Raw genomic sequence first — 22,606 nt, 5'->3', positions numbered from 1 at the left:
GAAGATAATAAAATCAACAATTAAGATGATAGTTTTTCTGTCGAACCTTAAGCAGACTGTAACACAAAAATTTGTGACTAACAATAAATGAATAACACACACACACACACACACACACACACACACACACACACACACACACACACACACACACACACACACACACACACACACACACACACACACACACACACACACACACACACACACACACACACACACACACACACACACACACACACACACACACACACACACACACACACACACACACACACACACACACACACACACACACACACACACACACACACACACACACACACACACACACACACACACACACACACACACACACACACACACACACACACACACACACACACACACACACACACACACACACACACACACACACACACACACACACACACACACACACACACACACACACACACACACACACACATATATATATATATATACATAACATGAGATGAGAGTAGTTACGAATAAATGAGGAACTGTGACAAATCAATTACCTTGCCCTATGTTTTGTTTAAAGATTGCTATTGACGATGGATAATTTGAAATAATAATAGAATTTTCAACATTTGCCATCTTTAAATGTCACAAAGATAGAGAACACGTTTCGATGATTGGAGTCTATCTTGTTAATCAGGTGGCAAAATATTTAAGGCGTAAGGCTAAGTATGCACAAAAATAATGCCCTTATTTAAGACATAGTTTGATACACGAGGAAAAGTATTTCTTCTGAACCGAAGTTAAACAGTTGTTACTCAGGCCATCTTCAATAAGTGTTTGAATATCTTGAAAACCTAAATATTATGAAATATTTTATGAGTTATCACAAATTTGTGTTAGAAGCATATAAAAATCTTATACAGATGCGGTTTTAGCGTCCAGAATACATGGCATTCAGCTTAAAAAACTTTAAAAAAGTAGAATGAAAATGCTTTTCATGAAAGCGCTTCATTCATAACGTAAATGTCCGGGTTTACAGTTTTGCTAATGTTTTGTCGACCATGCCGGACAAAGTGAAAGTATAAGGCTAAGAGCTATAAGTTACAGAGTTTCAAAAATTTATAATTTTTTCAAAATCTGAATTTAATTTTACAATTTCTCGAATAGTTTCTATACGATGATCCAGAATACCATCAGTAAGCAAAGTATAAAAACACTGTTTGAATAGAGTTTACGTTTGTAGTTTTCCAAAGTTTTAGAACCAGTTTGTATTTAATTTTTAATTGAATAATATTTGACGAAAATGTGATATAAAACGAAATTTACTACAGGTAAACTGCATACAAAAAGACACTGGGTGATTTTAGTGGGGTAAATACCCCTCCGCCGCTGTGATGCCGCCCTCTCCCAGTATCCCCACCACTGCTCGGCACTCGCCCGCTTGCTCAATCCCCTGACCTGTGACCACTGCCACTTATCTCACACCAAAACGCAAGCTGCCTGGATACGTCTATAGATACATTAGTCATATTGTTAAATTAATATTTTGCGCTTGGACTGCGATACTTGCATAGACCTATATACAAAAATACGAGTGTACAAAAGTGTAAACAAAACGGCGTAAGAGAGACACGATCCGCAACTGATAAAACAGAGGTGAGATGCTTGTCTCACTCCCCAATACTGGAGGGGCTGCCCAGATATTTGCTTCTTCGCAGATTTCTTTGCGAACGGTTGATTTGATCTATAGTACACTGCGATAATTTATTAGTTTTACCTAATAATATAGTCTATTAAAAAGGTTTATTGTCGTTCCGACAAATTCCGATAGGGTCTGCTCTGGCACACTAGAAACTGTAATCTCCTTGAAAATAGAAGAAATCAATGACTGAATTCGGGGGACATTCCCATTTCCTTATCCTATGCACCGTGTGCGGAACCAAATGACCTTCAACGTGAACTTTGAGATCCTTGCTTTGATGGAGGGATATCTCAAAGTATCACTCAGTCAGTTACGGTCGTGGAGGAATTCCCACTTCCACTCCCCCTCTCACCACTGCAACAGGTCCAGGAACCAGTGACCACCACCAGGAATAATATCACAGGACGCGCCCATCCGTCCACAATCGTCCATGAGTCATTAATGGCCGTTAGTAAAATTTCCCAACTCAGTAGCATATCCTTCTCGCCTGAAATAGATCAGGCTATCAGCGACACGTTTATTTTACACCTAATTCGAATTATCCGTAATAACGATTTGCAAGTCAGGAATAATTGAAAGACACAGATGTCAAGTGGAAAAACTGTATTCATGCTGTTGTCACCTGAGAGAAGTTCTGAGATCAGGGAGCATTTCCACTTCATACTATCTTTGAGGTTGCATGAATAAGAAAGAAAACTCAAGATGAGAAGAACTCTGAAATTTCGTTATTTCCAATATATTAAAGTTTTAAGTGCCAGTGGCACGAAACCTTGAGGCTAAAAACTCAATCTAGTTCATAGAGACGTATTAATCAATGGCAATGTTGACGGTATTTCATTAGGAACAAAGAAATAGTAGTATGTTATTACTGAGGTGAATCCGCTGAAATCTGTGGGGTTTCGAGTGAACCTGCGTGAATATCAAAATTTCAAGGTAAGGTTTTAGAGATATAAATAACGTTAAAAATTTTAATACTACGTTAACATTAAGACTCATTTCGGAAGACCGTTCCTCAGTGAATACCTAAGAGGAAATACGAATGATTCAGATTCTAAGGGAACAGATCAAAAGTAAAAAAGCGCAATCGTCTGAAAAGGCTCTTCGTGTTATGTTGCTTTTGGGGCTCTCTCCATGAATACCTTTTCTGAGTAGAAGGATCTATTTTCCAGCCATGTGGTTAGATTTCTACTAAGTTTCTTTCTTGAGAGCGGTAAGTATGTAAATTATATTTTCATTGAGGTGTATTAGGGCTGTAGACGGTTTCGATTTGGCTTCCAAAAAGTAATTCTTGTATGCAGCTAGTAGGTTGCTCTGCCACATGTGTATTAGTACACACGTGAAATGTGCAAGATGTCTTAGGATTCGGTTATTTAGTTTCTAGTCTTCTGCAAATTTCCAAACCCACGGTTAATCATATTTTATTAAGATTTCAAAATTGGTTAATTCGTTCCTTAAAAAAATCACGGAGTAAGGAAAAGTTAGTATAACATATTTGCATAACCTTACCCGCTCAATGGGTTCGGATAGATAAGTGCTAAAATTCTGAAGACTGATAGTCGGAGAAAATTAGATTCACTTCTCAGAACCAGAAAAAAAGAAAATAATCAATGTCTAGCCCGTAAAGATGTCTTTTTGACTTAAATATTTCTAGATAAATTAATTGTTTAGCTGCTAAAAGTGAAATTTGGCATGCATATTATTTATTTAAATTTGGAAAAATCGTTGTAAAATTAAAACATAATTGCAGTAGTCTTTGGACAACTGCTTTTTTCCCCTGAAGAGGCATTACAGACTTTGTTTTTGGATATTCACTTGTCATATCAGAGTTTTTGAGTTTCGAGACATATTATATTAGTGTAATCATACTGTAAAATTAAGCTGCTTTTAAAAATGTGTAATAGTTATAGTATAAATAAAGATCAATTACAAATCAGCTAGAGGAAGAGGCGAAACGTGATTATGTTGTACTCGAGAATAACAAGACTCTACTTCTGTAGTAAATCGTGTCAGCGTGACATTGTATAATACCCGTCAACGTTTGTCTGCAAGATTCTTGCTGCAGCGATGAAAGAATGACTGATGTAATAGTTATAGTATAAATAAAGATCAATTACAAATCAGCTAGAGGAAGAGGCGAAACGTGATTATGTTGTACTCGAGAATAACAAAACTCTACTTCTGTAGTAAATCGTGTCAGCGTGACATTGTATAATACCCGTCAACGTTTGTCTGCAAGAGTCTTGCTGCAGCGATGAAAGAATGACTGATGTAATAGTTATAGTATAAATAAAGATCAATTACAAATCAGCTAGAGGAAGAGGCGAAACGTGATTATGTTGTACTCGAGAATAACAAAACTCTACTTCTGTAGTAAATCGTGTCAGCGTGACATTGTATAATACCCGTCAACGTTTGTCTGCAAGATTCTTGCTGCAGCGATGAAAGAATGACTGATGTAATAGTTATAGTATAAATAAAGATCAATTACAAATCAGCTAGAGGAAGAGGCGAAACGTGATTATGTTGTACTCGAGAATAACAAAACTCTACTTCTGTAGTAAATCGTGTCAGCGTGACATTGTATAATACCCGTCAACGTTTGTCTGCAAGAGTCTTGCTGCAGCGATGAAAGAATGACTGATGTAATAGTTATAGTATAAATAATGATCAATTACAAATCAGCTAGAGGAAGAGGCGAAACGTGATTATGTTGTACTCGAGAATAACAAAACTCTACTTCTGTAGTAAATCGTGTCAGCGTGACATTGTATAATACCCGTCAACGTTTGTCTGCAAGAGTCTTGCTGCAGCGATGAAAGAATGACTGATGTAATAGTTATAGTATAAATAAAGATCAATTACAAATCAGCTAGAGGAAGAGGCGAAACGTGATTATGTTGTACTCGAGAATAACAAAACTCTACTTCTGTAGTAAATCGTGTCAGCGTGACATTGTATAATACCCGTCAACGTTTGTCTGCAAGATTCTTGCTGCAGCGATGAAAGAATGACTGATGTAATAGTTATAGTATAAATAAAGATCAATTACAAATCAGCTAGAGGAAGAGGCGAAACGTGATTATGTTGTACTCGAGAATAACAAAACTCTACTTCTGTAGTAAATCGTGTCAGCGTGACATTGTATAATACCCGTCAACGTTTGTCTGCAAGAGTCTTGCTGCAGCGATGAAAGAATGACTGATGTAATAGTTATAGTATAAATAAAGATCAATTACAAATCAGCTAGAGGAAGAGGCGAAACGTGATTATGTTGTACTCGAGAATAACAAAACTCTACTTCTGTAGTAAATCGTGTCAGCGTGACATTGTATAATACCCGTCAACGTTTGTCTGCAAGAGTCTTGCTGCAGCGATGAAAGAATGACTGATGTAATAGTTATAGTATAAATAAAGATCAATTACAAATCAGCTAGAGGAAGAGGCGAAACGTGATTATGTTGTACTCGAGAATAACAAGACTCTACTTCTGTAGTAAATCGTGTCAGCGTGACATTGTATAATACCCGTCAACTTCTGTCTGCAAGATTCTTGCTGCAGCGATGAAAGAATGACTGATGTAATAGTTATAGTATAAATAAAGATCAATTACAAATCGGCTAGAGGAAGAGGCGAAACGTGATTATGTTGTACTCGAGAATAACAAGACTCTACTTCTGTAGTAAATCGTGTCAGCGTGACATTGTATAATACCCGTCAACTTCTGTCTGCAAGATTCTTGCTGCAGCGATGAAAGAATCACTGATGTAATAGTTATAGTATAAAATAAAGATCAATTACAAATCAGCTAGAGGAAGAGGCGAAACGTGATTATGTTGTACTCGAGAATAACAAAACTCTACTTCTGTAGTAAATCGTGTCAGCGTGACATTGTATAATACCCGTCAACGTTTGTCTGCAAGATTCTTGCTGCAGCGATGAAAGAATCACTGATGTAATAGTAATTGGTTGCGGGAGAGAAGACCGTGAGCTCGCGCCTATTTCATAACAATTCAACTATCAGCGAGTAGTGATTAAACTGATAGTGCTAGGAAGTATTACAGTACTACAAGTAGTCTCTACTAAAACTTATCTGATGGAACAAGTTTTTAAAATGTCTAATAGAAGAAATCTGTGGCAGGAAATAGGACTGTAATCTACAGAGTGTCCTGTAACTCTCTGGACAAAGGTATACCACGTTATTGCTCAGGTCAATACAAACATATTTCACCATCTGAACATGGGTCTCCGATGCTGTTTCTCATCTGTCTGTCTGTATGTGCTTTTTATAAAAAAATTAATATCTTCAAAAATAATGAATTAAATTATACCAGATTTAGTTTACAACAACACTTTATAAGACAATAACAAGACTAGTTACTGAAAAAATGATGAAATTATTTGTAGTACTCGTATTTTCAAAATGGTAGCCATTAAAAATTTTAAACTTTGAATATCATAAAACTAAAAAATATTTCTCAAGAATTATACGAATAGCTTCTACATCATTTTATCACAAATCTAATGACACAAAAATTATTTAAATCGAATAATAAATAAATGATTTAGAGCAGTTTTACTGTGACAACACATGGCCCACAGAAGTTTGTGACACCCCTTTGTGAACACTCTGTGTTGATTTATTTATTTTCAGTTTTCAAGTAAACCTTTTTTTAATATTTCCGTAAAAAATGTAATTAGAATAACAGTAAAATGCTAGGAAATATTTTTACATAAGAAATTAAAGTAAGTCTTTGCTAAAAGATTAATTAACAGTGTTATTCCCTGGATACTGTCTTAATCTGCATTTTTATTTTGTATTAGTTATTTTTGAAGTGAATTTTCTAGTCTGTTTTATTTAGAGTGCAATTTATAAAGGTAAAACTGAATTGCCCTGGTATAGTCATCCACTTGTGCCTGTTGCAAATACAATGTGTATATATTACTCTATCGTGTTGCAGAAGATGTTGGCTATGCTGAGTATCCCGGTGTGGCTGCTGCTGCTGGCGTACGCTGCCCTGCTGCTGATTCTTAGTCCGCTGCTGGTAGTTGTGCTGGCGCTGAAGCCACAACTGCCGTTGCTCATGCTGCGTAGAGTCACATCCATTCCGGTCGAGCCCATCTAGTCCTCGGGGTCTCCAAGAGAATCTCTCTCTAGCTCCAGGAGCTTGTAGACCTCCATAGCATCTAGCGCCTGGAGGACGGTGCAAACTATGGAATCTTGGATCTTGCCTCATCCGGAAGATTCAACCTCCTAGACTGACGTAGTGTTCAGCATTGCGATATGTGACACTACTCAATAACCTCCTAGGAGTACGTTTGGAAGGAGTTGCTGAATTTGTGGAAAAGATTTAGAAATCCCTTTACAAATTAACTCCGTTGAAGATTGATATTTCTATTTCAAGGTTTCTTTACAACTTGAAAATGCTATTAAATCTGTAAAAATCTCACGTTGTTCAAGAAACATGGATTGTTGTGTATGTTAGAGAGGAGTGTAAATACATTCCACAGCAACTGTAAGGGTTCAAGGCGACCAATTTCTCGAAACAGTTGAACGAGGTTACGATGAAATACCAGCTTTATAAAATATTTAAAATGTTCAAGCAAGATAGTGAACATTGTAATGAAACCGTTAACCAAAGTCTGGATTAGTGTATATAAAGTCTAATATTTAAGAAGTATTATATAGTTGATAAATAGTTTTGAGATATTTTTAAGAAGACCAACTCTGCCAGTTGGAACATTAGTGCAGTCATTGAAGCGAAAAAATACGGTCTTACCTCCGAATTTTTTTACTGTGAACCGATTTGCATAACATTTTGGAATTAGGCTCATCTTACCCTTAACTTCAAAACTGAAAATGATGTGAACTCCGCCTATTATTTTTAAGGGGTGTAAACAACCCCTTAATGGAAAAAATTTGACATTGAGCCATTTTATCGCTAGAAAACATGTCTAATAGTAAGTGGTGAAATTGTAAAGTGTTTTCTAACACAATTACCTCATATTAAAATCATTTTCAACCCCTTTGAAAATGTTTACAACCATTGCAAACAACCCCTAAATTGAAAAAAATCACAAAAAATACTTTGGTACGACATAAAAGGATGTAAGTATAGAGTAAGAAATATTTTTTATATTCTCTATGATAATTATCAAATTATTAACCCACTTTTAACCCTTGAAAACTACCCCTTGATAAAAAATTGTTAAAATTTTTTTTATAAAATGAAAAGGATTTAAATATTATTCCACACTCTAGAAAATGATTATCATATTCTTAAGTTTTCTACCTTTAAAACTACCCCTAAATTATAACCGTAAATATATATGATTACATTTTAATTTAGAGTAAAAAATTGCCATTTATTGAATAAAATATTTACAAATTATAAAAATTATACATATAAGAACGTTGGTGTGTATTCATGCCTACGTTTCCAAAATATATTAGCCATATTATGTATATATATATATATATATACACACATTACAATGGTTTTGGATCTCTATTATACTGCGTACTTTCACAATGCTCCAAATATTCACACTCCGAAACTTTCAGTTACTAAGTAGAACAAAATATGATAAGTTTTTTGGACCATAACTCCTTCAATTTTCATGCTATCGCAATTTATAAAAAACCATTGTAAAGGTACTTAAGAGAGCTACAACATCCTTTATTGCAATAATATAGTAAAAAACCTTTTTCTCAAACGGGGAAGGGTTTAAAGGGCTTAAGAGAGGCTGTGATTGCGCTGCAACGCGCTCTTAAAAACAATAATATCTCCGTCCAATTTTTGTTTGAAAGAAAAAAACAAAAAAACCAAATTGTTTTTCAGACAAATACCTAAATTTTTCATTCCTATACTTTTATACGTACCTGTCCTCATTTTTGAGATATTATGAAAAAAGGTTGTTTTTTTTAAAATTTGATTTTGTTTTTAATCGTGACTTTTTTGAAAACATATGTGTCCTGAAGCAGCCAAACTGATAAAACCTATGAAAACTCTTCATAATAAAGTTAATTCTAGGCGGAATACGATTAATTTTAATTTTGGTGGAAATGGCACTGATGAAAACCCATTGATTTAAAAGAAAAAAAACTTTAGATGCTCCTTTTATTTGCAATACAGCTCACTTATTTTACGTGTAAAAGACTTTTAATAGTGCTCATTTTAAAGCTTATTTCAAGCACTACAAAACCATTTTTTTATTTAGAATGCCTAAAATGCATCTGTTCGCCGCTAGATGGCATTGACCACATCGATTAAATTTCAGACAAAAATAAAAAAAAAACGGCTTTGATCTTTAATATCTAGTTTAATATTTTGCACTTAGATACTTTATAAAAAACCAAATTGTTCATTTTTTTACCTGCTACAATTTTGATCTTTATACAATTTTCGATAAAACGTATATTTTTGGAGGATATTTGCAAAAAAACCGATGCAAACCGTGAAAAAATTGCGAATTTTCAATTGCCAATAATTTTAAAAAGTATTGGATTTTTAGAAAAACTTTATAGATGATTTTTTGCTTAAAATTAAGCCTTCTATCGATATCCAAGGTTATTTTGAAAAACAAAAAATCACCCCGAGGAGGGGTGGCAACCACCCCCAGGGTGGTTGCGGAGTACAAATCATTGTCACTTTTGAAGTTAAGGGTAAGATGAACCTAATTCCAAAATTGTATGCAATTCGGTTCACAGTAAAAAAATTCGGAGCAATAATGCTTCAATGACTGCACTACATTTCTAGTTATTCAATAACTGAACATTAAATTAGTTTTGTGCTCAATTGTGTAGAATAAAGTTATGTCATTATAATATTTATATTTTTGAGTGTTCTTTACGGTAAACTAATCAAATAATTATCATCTATGTACAAATATTTTCAGAATGTAGTTTTATCTTTGGCCCATGGTCCATATTATTTTTTAAGAGAGAACAGTGCAATTCTGTAAAGTGCAAATATGTCAAAATGTAAATAAACTATTGTTACTTTCAGCTAGTATTTTCTTTCGAAACTCATCAGAGATCAAAAGGTTAATATAAACAGTAAACTGATAACATGCTTCAACAGGCACTTTACATTTCTTGATGCCTTCAAGTATCACTTAATTGAAATGTAGGATATGTGGCCTAAAGAGGAAAGTGCACATTTTGCATAGACTCGGATCTTATCTATTGTTTCGCAACTCGAGTCTATAAAGAATTAGATAGTAAAAACTTAAATATATTTCTCGTAAAAAGTTGTATTTTAGTAAATAATTTCTTTGTACATATATATTGCCAGTAATGAATTTTAACCTATTTGCCATGTACGCTTCGTTAAGAGGTAAAAATATTATCATTGTTTTGTCCTACCTATTAACTAGCCACATAATTGCGAACCACTTTGTCAAAAACAATTTATAGCAATATTTAGTAAAATTTGTTATAATAAAAATAGTTGCCAGTGCAGCTCCTTGGGGAGGGGAAAAGAAAGGAAGACACAAAAGGGGCGTTAAAAGCTGATACAGTTCTCAGCACAATTCAAAATCAAATCAGTTTCGATTTTTGGTCATTGTAGTGCAGACAATTGAGAATTCAACATTGTATTTATTTCTGTATGATTACATTACTGTACAGAAAAAGCATTATCTATCATTTATTTTATATTTAGTGGATAATAATGCTTATTCCGCTAATGCTCAAACTCAATCAAATAAAGTATGCGATGTATCCGAAACATGGGTATATTTGAATAGTTAATTATCTAGATTGTTTATTTTGATAGGTAAAGAAGTCTTCGTTAATTGTGACCCATATTAAAAATCAATATTACAATCTGTATTAAACATTTTGAATATTTACAACTCTTTGGAAGGGATCATGTGTCTTTAGGCTATTTTAAGAGATCGGTGAATTTTGATTAAAAAATGTAGTAATTCAATGTGAGTTCCAAGCAAGACCGTGGTTGGCATAGGAATGGTTGGGTTTCATAAGACTGAGATTTCAAAGCTATCCAATGCCCCAAATTTTTTTTCTAGCTGCGCCCTCTGATACCAGTTGTACTGATAATGATATCCACTTTCGTGTCTTCTCGCGCTCGTCTTAAGATTGGATTCAGGAAGCAAGTTAGAGTATGTCCTATTAGACACACCAACATGGCCGTTATTAGGAATGAAAAAAATAATAAATTTAACAGTAAGTTGACATTGTTGAATTATCGTGTTCGTCTGTTATACAACTTACAAAAATTCAAAACTCACTCATGTCCGCAAAAAGCGAATTAAACTGCAGTTTAATTGTTATTCACGCGTTAAGTTTACTTTATTCCATTTACGTGTTTTATTTCCATTTCACGTTCTCTAGGTTATAAAAACGCACAATGTGTCACATAAAAGTAAAAGTTATAATGACTTTTATTGCTTTTACAATGATAAAACGTTGTATGTTCTGGTACATTATTTGATTACAAATAGACGTTCACCTTGATATTATAACTTTCTTGTATTACGGAGAATTATGACACATGGTGTGGCCTTCTTTTATAAACACATCTTTATTGGTTATAGACCGGGAAGTATCCGCTTAATACTATGTTGACCTTGTCAAACCTGAGGTTAGTAATGGCCATATATAACAGATTACTAAACAAGCGATATAAATTCCTTCTCGATGAGCTAGATGGGAAGTTTGGAGCTTCCAGTCAATAAGTCTTTTGTTGTTGACATAATATATCATTATCACAGTTAATAATATCCAACCTATCGCGACATCCAGCATGGTGAAGGAAACAGGATTTTTCATGAAATTTGCCATTGTTCAGTGATACAAAAAATCAGTTACACTACGTTTCGAGATCTGCAATCTGATCTCTTCTTCAGCATGGATTCAATTTGTATCGACAACAATTAAGCGATAGTAAGATATGCCTGCGCATCTTAGAATTGAATAATTTCTGCACTCAATTCCATCTCGATGGACACCAAGGGATGTTACACGCCTCCATCTGTAACATTCTTAATTGATTGATATAACACATATTTTATTATATCTTTCCTATTTGTTATTTCAAGACATCTAGAGGATTCTTAATGGCACTGCCAACTGACCAGACATTCTCAGCCTTGTAGATCTTCGTGCTCCAAGGTAAATCCGTCCCCACAATTACCTCTGCCATTCCATCCTATAAATTGTGTGATAGACGCTCCTCGCCTAACTCTGAATTTACTTGGAAACCGAATATTACGTCACTTCAACTTCATTATGACGGCCAGTCTGCCCTAAACAGAAGTATTAAGAGCAAGAGTATTTTGATGAGTTGTGATTCATTCTTTCACTGATGTGTTGCCGTCAATGGTTACATTTGTATATTATATGTTATTTTACATTATATTAGTAATATTATTGATTTTTCATTTATTTTATGTATTATTAATTTATATTTTGCACAACTCTTGATTGTTAAGTATATATTAACTAATCTCATCTGTCGTTGTTGTTATTGTTATTAACAATTAATTGCTAATTACAGTTTCGTCAATGAATAACATTAAAAAACTAATTTATCTTAATACTAGCAGTTACCCGCGGCGTCACACACAATTTCGTGTTGATAAACAGGAAGACCATAGATGACATTTGTAATTTGCTCCAGTTTTAGCATTGCTGTGTGCCATATACGATTTTGCCTTGTTTCCCCGGTCAAGAAGAAAATTATATATGCAGATTTTAGAAGCCTTATTCACTCTTAAAGCGTTTACTTTCGGCCATTGTATTTAGGCTACTTCCAGTCTAAGATATTTCTGGTGCCACAATTGAGTTTGCTTTGTTGCGTTGATCAAGAAGATAATAGGTCTAAGGAGCCTACTTCTGTCAAAAAATAAGTAAGATGGGTTTTATAACAGTCCTTAAATTTGTAGTTTAACTTAGACAGTACCTTTGTCTTTGATATCTGCATTACAAGACTGACAAAGCACTGCATGATTAATATTTGATAAAATGTATAGTTAAAAGTATACGTTTACTAAAATTTATAATTTTCTTATTTGGATATTTTCTTACTCTATGTTCAACAGTAGTTACAGAAAATGTAGAAGTAACGGCTGATCTTACTACTCAGCTTACTCTATACTTTCAAAACTATAAATATAAACAAACTTATAAATTAATTAAACATATCGTTGTGCTGTTATAAAGCAATGTTCACACAGAACAATTGATTACATTTAGGTGACCATTTAATAATTAATAGCATTTATTAACTGTAATGCAACTTTATAAACCAGAGGGGCGTAGCCCGGATGGATTTTCCCTCGGAGGGAAAAGGAATAGGCCGATATTTTAACCATGGACCCTAAGAGTGGCCATGTAAAATGTCAGTACAGTCTGTGACAAAAGTCAGTCTCCCTAAAATAAATCTTAAAATTGTTTCATATTCGGTTTGTTTTGATCCAAACCGTTAAGATAAATTATAATTCAGTACTTGCTTATTAATGGTAAAATATGAAAATGCCAGCCGTACATGATAGTTAGCTACCATTCTAGTTTTGGAGAAAGATATCAAAGAACGTTCCTCCTCTTTATTCGGTATACTTTAGATTTTTCACTGTCTGTGACTGTTCATTGTATTATGCTATAATAATACTCATCTTTCATGTACAGTATAATTGCACATATACCTTCCACGTGATAATGGCATATGGCTATACAAATTATTAATAGATCACGTCGAAGATAATTCGTGTAGCTCAGAGCCTTCAGAACAGTGGGAGGTCGCGTAACAATAAAAATGTAACACATATATGAGCAGTTACCAAAGCCCATTGAGTGAGACGCGAGTGTAGGGTGAACCTTGACCCCGGCGCAGGTGCCCAAGGCCGCCGAGCGGAGACTGGCACTGGCTGCTGACCGAGCTGAGTCGCCTGAGAGAGAGGGTCTCGCCTGCACCATGTCTCCTCGTCTGGTCTCGGTGAGTACACATCTCTGAGTAAATACTATCGTTTTAGCTGTACCTACGTGTATTTCTATTTGAGATAGATTTGGTAGAACATTTATTCCCGTATCCGCCCTTTAGGGGAGTCTCTTCACTTGAAGCCAGGTTTCCAAACCAGGGCCTTCCCTCAAGAGGTTATACATCTGAATGTTTGTTGGAGTAGAAGTGTTTAAGCAATCTCTAAAACATATGTTACTGTATATTGCAACCTACTCCTTAATTAATGGTTGTGAAAAGTCAGTATAAGCAACTTGCAGGATATCGGAAGGCTGGTATTTGTTCTAGAGATGGAAGAATTGCCTACCTTCCCATTCTATTAACTGGCATAAACAACATACAAATTTAACATCGTATATACGAACTTTAAGTGTTAAAATACAATCCAATACTGTATACAATGTTTATGTACATTTTATTTATTTACAACTGCTTCGCTTATGATTTTCTGATAGACTATCAAACTACGAGTAAACGCTCTATCCCTTTAGATGAGATTGATCTAAAATAGTTGACATCTCTAAAGTTTCTGTAAATATTGATTATTAATATGTGGGTAGTGCTTGGAATATCGTGCGTAGTGCAGTGATAGTACAAATACACAAGTGATCACATAGTGTCACATAGGTATATACGTACATATTACAACACGCCCCGTTGCAGTTTACAACACTACTGTAGGACTCTTGACGTAATTCTCCTCATACGTTATGTACGTCATAACGTGACAGTTGCATGAAATACTGTACATTATTACTTTCTGAAAACACAATTATTACCTCGTCCTAGTTTAAGGACTTCTCGTAGCATTCCACAAGGTTATTGTTCACACATCTGACAAAAAACAACTTGGGTATGACTGAAATGCGCTGTCGTAACCATAAGAGCAAGGAGTAAATATACTTTCACCCTAAAGGCAGGAAAAATCTATTAAGCCATTAATATTTTGCTCGACATCTTTTTGTGTTGTGACCCTCTTTACTTATTTAAACACGATACGAGTACACATGTCTTTAGATAAAGATCTAGCTTGTTAGCTTTGGCATTTCTCATTCCTTTCTTTTTCTTCACTTCTTAGACTACGTATGAATTCAAAATAAAAATTTAAATATGGAATGTTTCTTCACAATCACGTTTTGTATTGTATTATAGTAGTACATAGCAATAATAATAACTTGAACAATGTAAAGATCGTTAAACAACAAATTTGTTCTTTCATATTAGTTTTATGAAAAACCTTAAACTTGATCAAATTATATCGATAGCTATTTAGAAATGGAAGATGAAAGAATTAAAACATAAAAACGCCTATAACTAAAGTGTTTATAACAATGATGTAATTAATTACGTAAAATATTTAATTAAGTTTACAAAATTCATCAAAGTAAAATTATCCGTATGGTTTCAATTGCTTTAATTAGATTTTTCTTATCGAAAAAATTGTTTTTTGCACAAATATTTACTTAAATTTCAGGAGGATTGTGTTAAATAATAGATTTGTTTATGTACAAATACAGCCAGTGGTTTTGTTGGCTGAGCGGTATTGAAGCTTATCACTCAAGAGGCTGAACAAATTTCATTTCTGACTGTCTGTCTGTCTATCCGCTCAATATTTCGAAAACGAACTGATATTTAGACTGAAAGTTTGCACGAAGCTTAATTTATATATAAATAACAGTGAGTTCGATGGTGGTACATGTCAGGGTATAGGATTAAGATGGGCGTATTATCATTTTTGTGACATTATTACCTTCCTCTTAAGAGTAACTTTAATGGCAACGAAAAAATAGCAAAATAAATAAATTTGTAAACAAAATGAGTACAATCATATGAGGTTTTAACATGACACATTTTATTCACAGAGGTCAAGGAAAAATAATAGAGTGAACATTTAATATTAAAAATTTTTTACAAGATTTTATTTCAGTGCACTCTTGCCTTGTAGTACCTAACTTACCGATCTTTCATTATTTGAACACTCTGAAACCTAACGCAATGATAAAAAATGTGAATGTATCATGTGGCAAGGTATCTCGAGAAAGCTTTGAACTGTACACTTTTAAATCTGTATATAAATTCATTTCTACATAGACAAGAATGAGAATGAGTTCTATCATGGTGTACGTCTCCATGGAATTTGGCTGAGCGTTATGGAATCCTGCACTCAGAAGGCTGACACAATTTCTCTTTTGTCTGTCTGGGAGATTAAAACATTTCGTTTCTTTGTGATTGTCCGTATGCCTGTCTGCCAGCAGGATAGCTCAAGAATGAAATGAGCTTTAGATTTGTAGTTTTTAAAGCAACATCAGGGAAGCCTGTTACGGACACGTGGTGTAGCGTACTCCTGTTTTGTTTTCTTAACAACGTACTGAAATGACCGATGTTGGATATTGAGATAGCTTCACTCACCAAGGCGATTGTGAGGTAATGTGATTGTGTTTGTTCTTTATAATGAATTTAATTGCTTAAATAAATAAAATTGTTTGCAAAAAACCAACTTGAACACTGGGTTACATTATTTAAACATTCATTACTTAAATGGCTATTACCTAGCTAATATTACATAATGTATTACCGGAAACAATACGGACAAACGCAATGTTTGTGAATGCAGCAAGCTCAACGGCCAAACCCAGCTCGAGTGTCGACACACAGACACACAGACCGAGAGAGACAGAGAGACGGCCCTGAGGGCTGAACAGTTACTATGTTCTCATTATTCATTCATTCTTACAACCCATTACTTACACTTGTTTCGCAATACGGTGGCCTGAATGTGCTGCATTCTTTCTGAGATTACAGCACGCATGTCCAGTGCTGGGACACTGCTTCTGTCACCCTGATCCAATTTACCCCCCCCCCCCTCTATATGCTTACGATTTTCTAAGGAAGTACAACAAAACAATAGTAATTGAAATTCCTGAAACATTAAAATTATTTTAGTCCTAACATATTGATACTGTTAGCTAAATTCTAAGATTTGAAGGTTAATTACAAAATAAGGAATTGTTGATATCTAACATATTCACCATAACATTGTTATAACATTTTCCTTCATTTGCGATCCTAAATACATTAAGACTAATTAAATTGTTTAATCTGAAAATCTCTTCAGGCAATCTTGGTGATGGTGGCAGTGGGAGCAGTGGCTTTCCCATTCGCAGACCCTGACCCGGCCAAGCTGAGGCGAATCCCCCGCATCTACAACGCTCTGATTACCTCTGAAGAACAACTGCTGCCGAGCCAGGCCTATCCAGCGGTCGCCCCCGTTCTCCGACCCGCGGCCCTCACACCCTACGGACCCTACGGCCTCCCTCCCGTGCAGGAGCAGTACCAGCTGTACGCCCCCGACCCCTACAGTCCCCAGTCCTACAGTAGGCTCCCCGGGTTCAATGATACTTTGGTGGACCCCGACGCACCCCAAAAGTCCCCAGTCTGCACCAGTCTTCAGTTTACAACCTCAGCAGACGATCCCTCAGGTGAGATCAAGATTATGTTAATTGGGCATTACTCTAGAAAATATTCTGTTGTTCAGGGTTATATTATCAATTTAGCCAAACCACAGCAAGATATGTTTTGATAATGTGTACTAATCGCGTATGTCCAAAATGAGTGAGGGTCTTTCATCCATATAGAAGAGTGGATCGAAACCACCGGATATTGTTAAGAGTTTTCCCTAATTCCGTACAAACTTTTACGCTGTAAATTCGAAATTTTGATTCGTTACACAGACTAATAGAACCCAAAGGAACCTTGATTTCTAATTATTATAACGAAATTTGACATTTTTAATGAGTAGATTGATCATGAGATCAAGGCTTGAAATCAGTCAAGGTAGCGGAGTACTAGGGGGGTCAGGTCTGTGGTAAAAGCAATGATCAAACGAAGCTGTTCTTTGTGGATCTTCGTTAGTGCTATTTCCCTCACAAAACTTGACATTGTATTTTATCAATTCATCCCAAATGATGACACGTTTTCAATCAAACGTGCTTAAAAGGAGCGAAGCCCTAAGATGAAAACACTGAGTTAGAACCTCTTATTCTCGAGCAGATTTTACTCAAATTTAGCAAATGTATTACATGGTTTATTCTTAGTGAAGAATTGATAAGTGAATATGTTTTAAGTCAAGAGCGCAAAAGCCTAGAGTCCAGAACAATTTAACAACACTATTTTGGATGTTTTATTAGTGTAAAAAGGATTACTAAACTTAAGTCGAATGTGACTACATTGACGAAGTCTTTCCATAGATGGAGTGAATCAAGTGACTTGTCATTTCCATGAACCTACTAATAATTTGCATCAAATTGTACTTATGCAGAAAGGATGATATATTAGTTAATACGATTTTGTAGTGCTGTACGGAGAGGAATTCCAAATAAACTAAAAACTTGACGAAACTGCGTCCTTTCATGATATACACACCGTAATACTTACAAATTGAATAGTCATAACACAAATCAGTCAGTCGTACGTGGTTGGTCGATGAATGCAGACCCATTTTAACCTGTATCCTGTAGTTCAGTTTTTATAATTAGTATTGTGTTTAGTTTTTTATTAAGTGAAGGTTTTAGATTTAGTGAAGTTGACACACAACATGGTGGTTGTGATTCCTTACTTACGCGTGTCACAACGCTCTGGTATGATTAGTTTATTTTAACCTAATTTGTAATTATGTGTTAGGTTAGTTATTTACCTGAAGAAGGGATCAGATTGCAGATCTCGAAACGTAGCGTTACTGATTTTTTGTATCACTGAACGATGACAAATGTCCGGAAAGATACTGTTTCCTTCATAACGAAAATATTAGTTTTAATATCAATGAATATAATTTGTTACGTCTATACGTAGTTTAATTGTGCGTGTTTTCAGATTACGGATCAAATAAAGAATAACCGGCCAAGTAACAGAGACATCCCAGACGTGCCGCCTCCCCCTTTGCCCCTCAGCCCTCCCCGGGACAGGGACGACAAGACTCCAGAGAGGAAGCCAGAAGAGTACCCTCCGGCTCCTCCCCAGGGGCTACCCTTCTAGACAGTTGCAAGGATCTCCTCCACAGATTGACAAACCAGTGATCAACAATATTGCGTCAATTCTACTGCGGACTATTATGTTTTTAAAGCATAAAGTCCTTACTGCAAATTAGTTAAAAACAATATAACAAAATTCTCCTAGATAAGTTTTTGCATTTTTAACTATGAGCTAAGTCATTATAATAAGAGTCTGGCAGGAATAAGTACTACCAGTGTCAGTAAGTTGAACAAGCAGAGATTCAGGTGCTGCACTAGATCGGATAATTCGTTCTATTTACCATGTGTGTTTTTCATGATAAGCTACACCTGTTTCCTTTTCAACATTTTTCTTACAAAGCTAATAATTTTAGAAAACAAGAATAATATAAGAGAATGTACAGTTCTGCTACCAAAGTTTTAATGATTTAAAAATTTGTATAAAAATAGCTAAGCATGCTTTTTATGTAATTATGTAATTACAAAATAGCTACGTGCTATATGTAATTATGTCCCTGTATACGCAGTAATGTACATTAGGTGTCATCCAATTTTAATACTACAAAGAGATAATTTTGAGTTGTAAATGTGTTGACTTAAGCCTGTTTTGTAACAATGTAACTGATTCTAGTTCTGAACTGTACAAATATTTTCTAGTAATTTTTAACAACATTTATTTAATTCTGAAAATTTCACAAATTTTATGTAGAATTTAAAGAATTTACTTTGCTTTCATTTTATACATTTTCAAGCAAACAATTCAACTGTTGAAAAGTTAGGCATTTTTTACTAATTTTCCTTATATATAGATTTCTGAAGAAATAATTCTTTATCTAACGTGTATAGTTTTGTAGGCCGCTAAGTTTGTTTTGAATATCAAGCCTAAATTTATGAAAAGGTTCAAAATAAATCACATAAAACTAAACTGTTCCGAAATAACCAAATGGACAGGGCATTGTATTAATTTTAACTAACTAAAAAAGTATATCGAGGTTATGATGACACGGTTCTTTAACTATAACAGAGGGAATGAATTTTTTCAATATTAACTTGTTATACAAGAGTTCAATTTCATATCCCTATTTTAAGGTATGTTTCATTCGGGATTATTTGTTAAGTTAAGAGGGACTTCTAAAATCCTCAATCAATTCATCAATTAAAATTAAATTATTGGTAATGAATTCATTTTGTTATCAATTATATTATAAATAAGTTTTATTCCACCAAAATTATACACAAAACAGAGTTGAGATATATATATATATATATATATATATATATATATATATATATATATATATATATATATATATACTAATATACTATTTAATACACTCGGTTCTCATACTACTTGATTAAAGGTTTAATTTAAAACGATATATAAACAAGTCAGAAATTAAAAAAATTACTAGTAACAATAAAAATTACATCTAGTTGATATAATATACAGAACGAAATTAATGTAAATTTATAAATAAATAAAAGCAGAACTATAGGTTTCATGGAGCTAACATTGTGCTCGCGGTTCGCACACATAAATATGATTTAAAAGAATTTAAAATAATCCAAGAAACTAGTCAAGTTCAAATTGACCAGATCACATATAGGATGAGACAAAAATTATAATCTAGAACTAGATGTACACTAAGTTAAAAACATTACTTATACTGGGTAACATCTTCTATTCGGAATCGTACATCTGGTAACCAGGTTGAATCCATCTATCGAAACTGTTGTTAGCAAGTAGGATGAGATTTCCTGAGTCCGCACGTGGGTCTCGGGTTCGAGCCTTAGGGCGGCAAGGGAACGTTTAGAAATGCCAAGGCTAGAGATAGACTGTCGGTCAACAATGAATAATTAAACATATGGTAATGACGCCATTACAACTGATTACATAAAACAGGTGCTTTCAATGGACAACTTCCTTTATAGCATTGATATATGAAGGTCGTTGGCAAATGTTCAAAACAACGTCACGTCGTTTTTCTTACTGTAGATCGTTTTTGTAAGCTATTCTTCTATTCATAACTTCGTAGAGTAATGTTATATAATCTGGTGCGCTACTTCTGCTCAAAATGATACTTCATATTACCCAAAATGTAGTAAATTACTAGTAATCAACGATAACAGTCTACTAGTAAGCCACCTGCCAGAACTCTCGTGTATCTGTGATGTTTAGTAATAGTGTGGTTGTGTTCGTATTTTTGTCAAGAACGCCAAACATGTGTTCTGTAACTAAGTTAGTTACTTAGAGTGGTTACAGATAGCAAGGCGGTGCCATCGATTTTGGGTTTGGAAACTATTTTGTTATGCTAGGTTCATAGCCCTTTAATATAACTAAGATGCAGACTTTTTTTGTGAATAATTGCAGGCATTTTAAGTTGAAAATATAGTCAATTTTGTAATCATGCCGAAATAAAAACGAATGTAGATAAAAATATGAAAGGTTGCAGTCGAGTAAAGCTTCAGGAACTGACATGTTTTTTTTATATTTATAACAAACTATAATCTCGTTTCGAAAACAACATTATAAACTTGCAATTTTTGAAATTGTATTGCAAATTTTTATATTGTTATCCCTAGCAGTTTTTATAATAAAAATAATAATAAATCATTTATTTGCCCAAAATAACAAACTGTATATAACAAACAAATTATTACGAGGTATTATTGCTAATGCTTAAAAAAATATCACTTTAACATAACTTAACTTATTTACACTAACCTCAAATACAAATACAAATAAAAAATGTATTCCACTTACAATTACTTATTTTGGCCTAATTGGTTTGTTTCTTACTTTAAATTCTCGTCATTTCACGAGGAGGGATATAAAAATGTTCTACTTTCTCTATATTAAGGAAAGGTATCATAAAGGGATATAAATTTAACATACAAACATTATATTTAACATATTTTTCAAGCCCAGGATCGATTGTACTACGTTAAGTGAGCATACATTGTATAATTTGTACCAGATTAGTGAGTAGTTTACCGTTTCCTTTAAGATTAAGGTTAGTTTTATAAACAATCTAAAAACGATTAAAAGTTTTAAAATTATGATTTGCAATTTCTGAAAACCTGTTATTTTGTTGTTGGTTAATCTCTAATCAAAAGCAAGTGTGAACGAAAGCAGCCCAGCCAACTGTAGTGAGCCATCCTCCTACGGTCCCGAGCCTATAGGGTTTCTCCATTGAACTAAAGTTCGAAACTACGCCTAGCTATTAAAAAAATAGTAGGAGAACAACCAAATAATTTACTGTTTAACTCTGAGTCTTCAAAGCAACACTGAATTCGTTTAGTAACATATTTTTACTGAGGATAGTGTTTGTCACCTGGACAGACAAATATGGGTGATTTCCCATGGTGAAGTCTGAGTTCATCTTTATTCCAGCTATACGGCACCTGCAGAGCCAATATTTACATAAGATATAATTATAATATTAATAATTATGATGGCAATCTTCTTATATTAATGTATGTACAATGTCCTTTGTCAAAAGTTAGTTAATGACGATGGAAAGTTTGAAGTGTTAACCTTTCATGGACAATGTATTATACATGCATAATGGAGTCCAAATTGTAAATGGATGAAACTTTCCCCGAAACCTCCGATTATTCACTATATATATCACACACACACACACACACACACACACACACACACACACACACACACACACACACACACACACACACACACACACACACACACACACACACACACACACACACACACACACACACACACACACACACACACACACACACACACACACACACACACACACACACACACACACACACACACACACCACTATAAATCGTACATGTTTCTTTGTCACTATGACAGAAAAAAATTTATTTTTCGGATAACCCTTTATTATATTATTAAGGTCTATAAAATTATATTTAATTTAGCACATTCTTAAATT

At 34.2% G+C, this 22,606-nt stretch overlaps 1 protein-coding gene across 1 annotated transcript; it reads left to right on the top strand.

Annotated features, from left to right (window-relative positions):
- The first annotated feature begins 13,536 nt into the window (after positions 1-13,536).
- Positions 13,537-18,697, top strand: LOC124355244. Its single transcript, XM_046806288.1, has 3 exons — positions 13,537-13,644; positions 16,781-17,144; positions 18,535-18,697. Exons 1-3 carry the CDS (start codon positions 13,624-13,626, stop codon positions 18,555-18,557), a joined length of 408 nt encoding a protein of 135 aa, XP_046662244.1. The 5' UTR covers positions 13,537-13,623; the 3' UTR covers positions 18,558-18,697.
- Positions 18,698-22,606: the final 3,909 nt, after the last annotated feature.

The sequence above is a fragment of the Homalodisca vitripennis genome, chromosome 2 (genome assembly GCF_021130785.1).
Source record: "Homalodisca vitripennis isolate AUS2020 chromosome 2, UT_GWSS_2.1, whole genome shotgun sequence".
In the NCBI taxonomy this organism is placed as follows: Eukaryota; Metazoa; Arthropoda; class Insecta; order Hemiptera; family Cicadellidae; genus Homalodisca; species Homalodisca vitripennis.
This window is presented reverse-complemented; position numbering and strand designations above follow the sequence as displayed.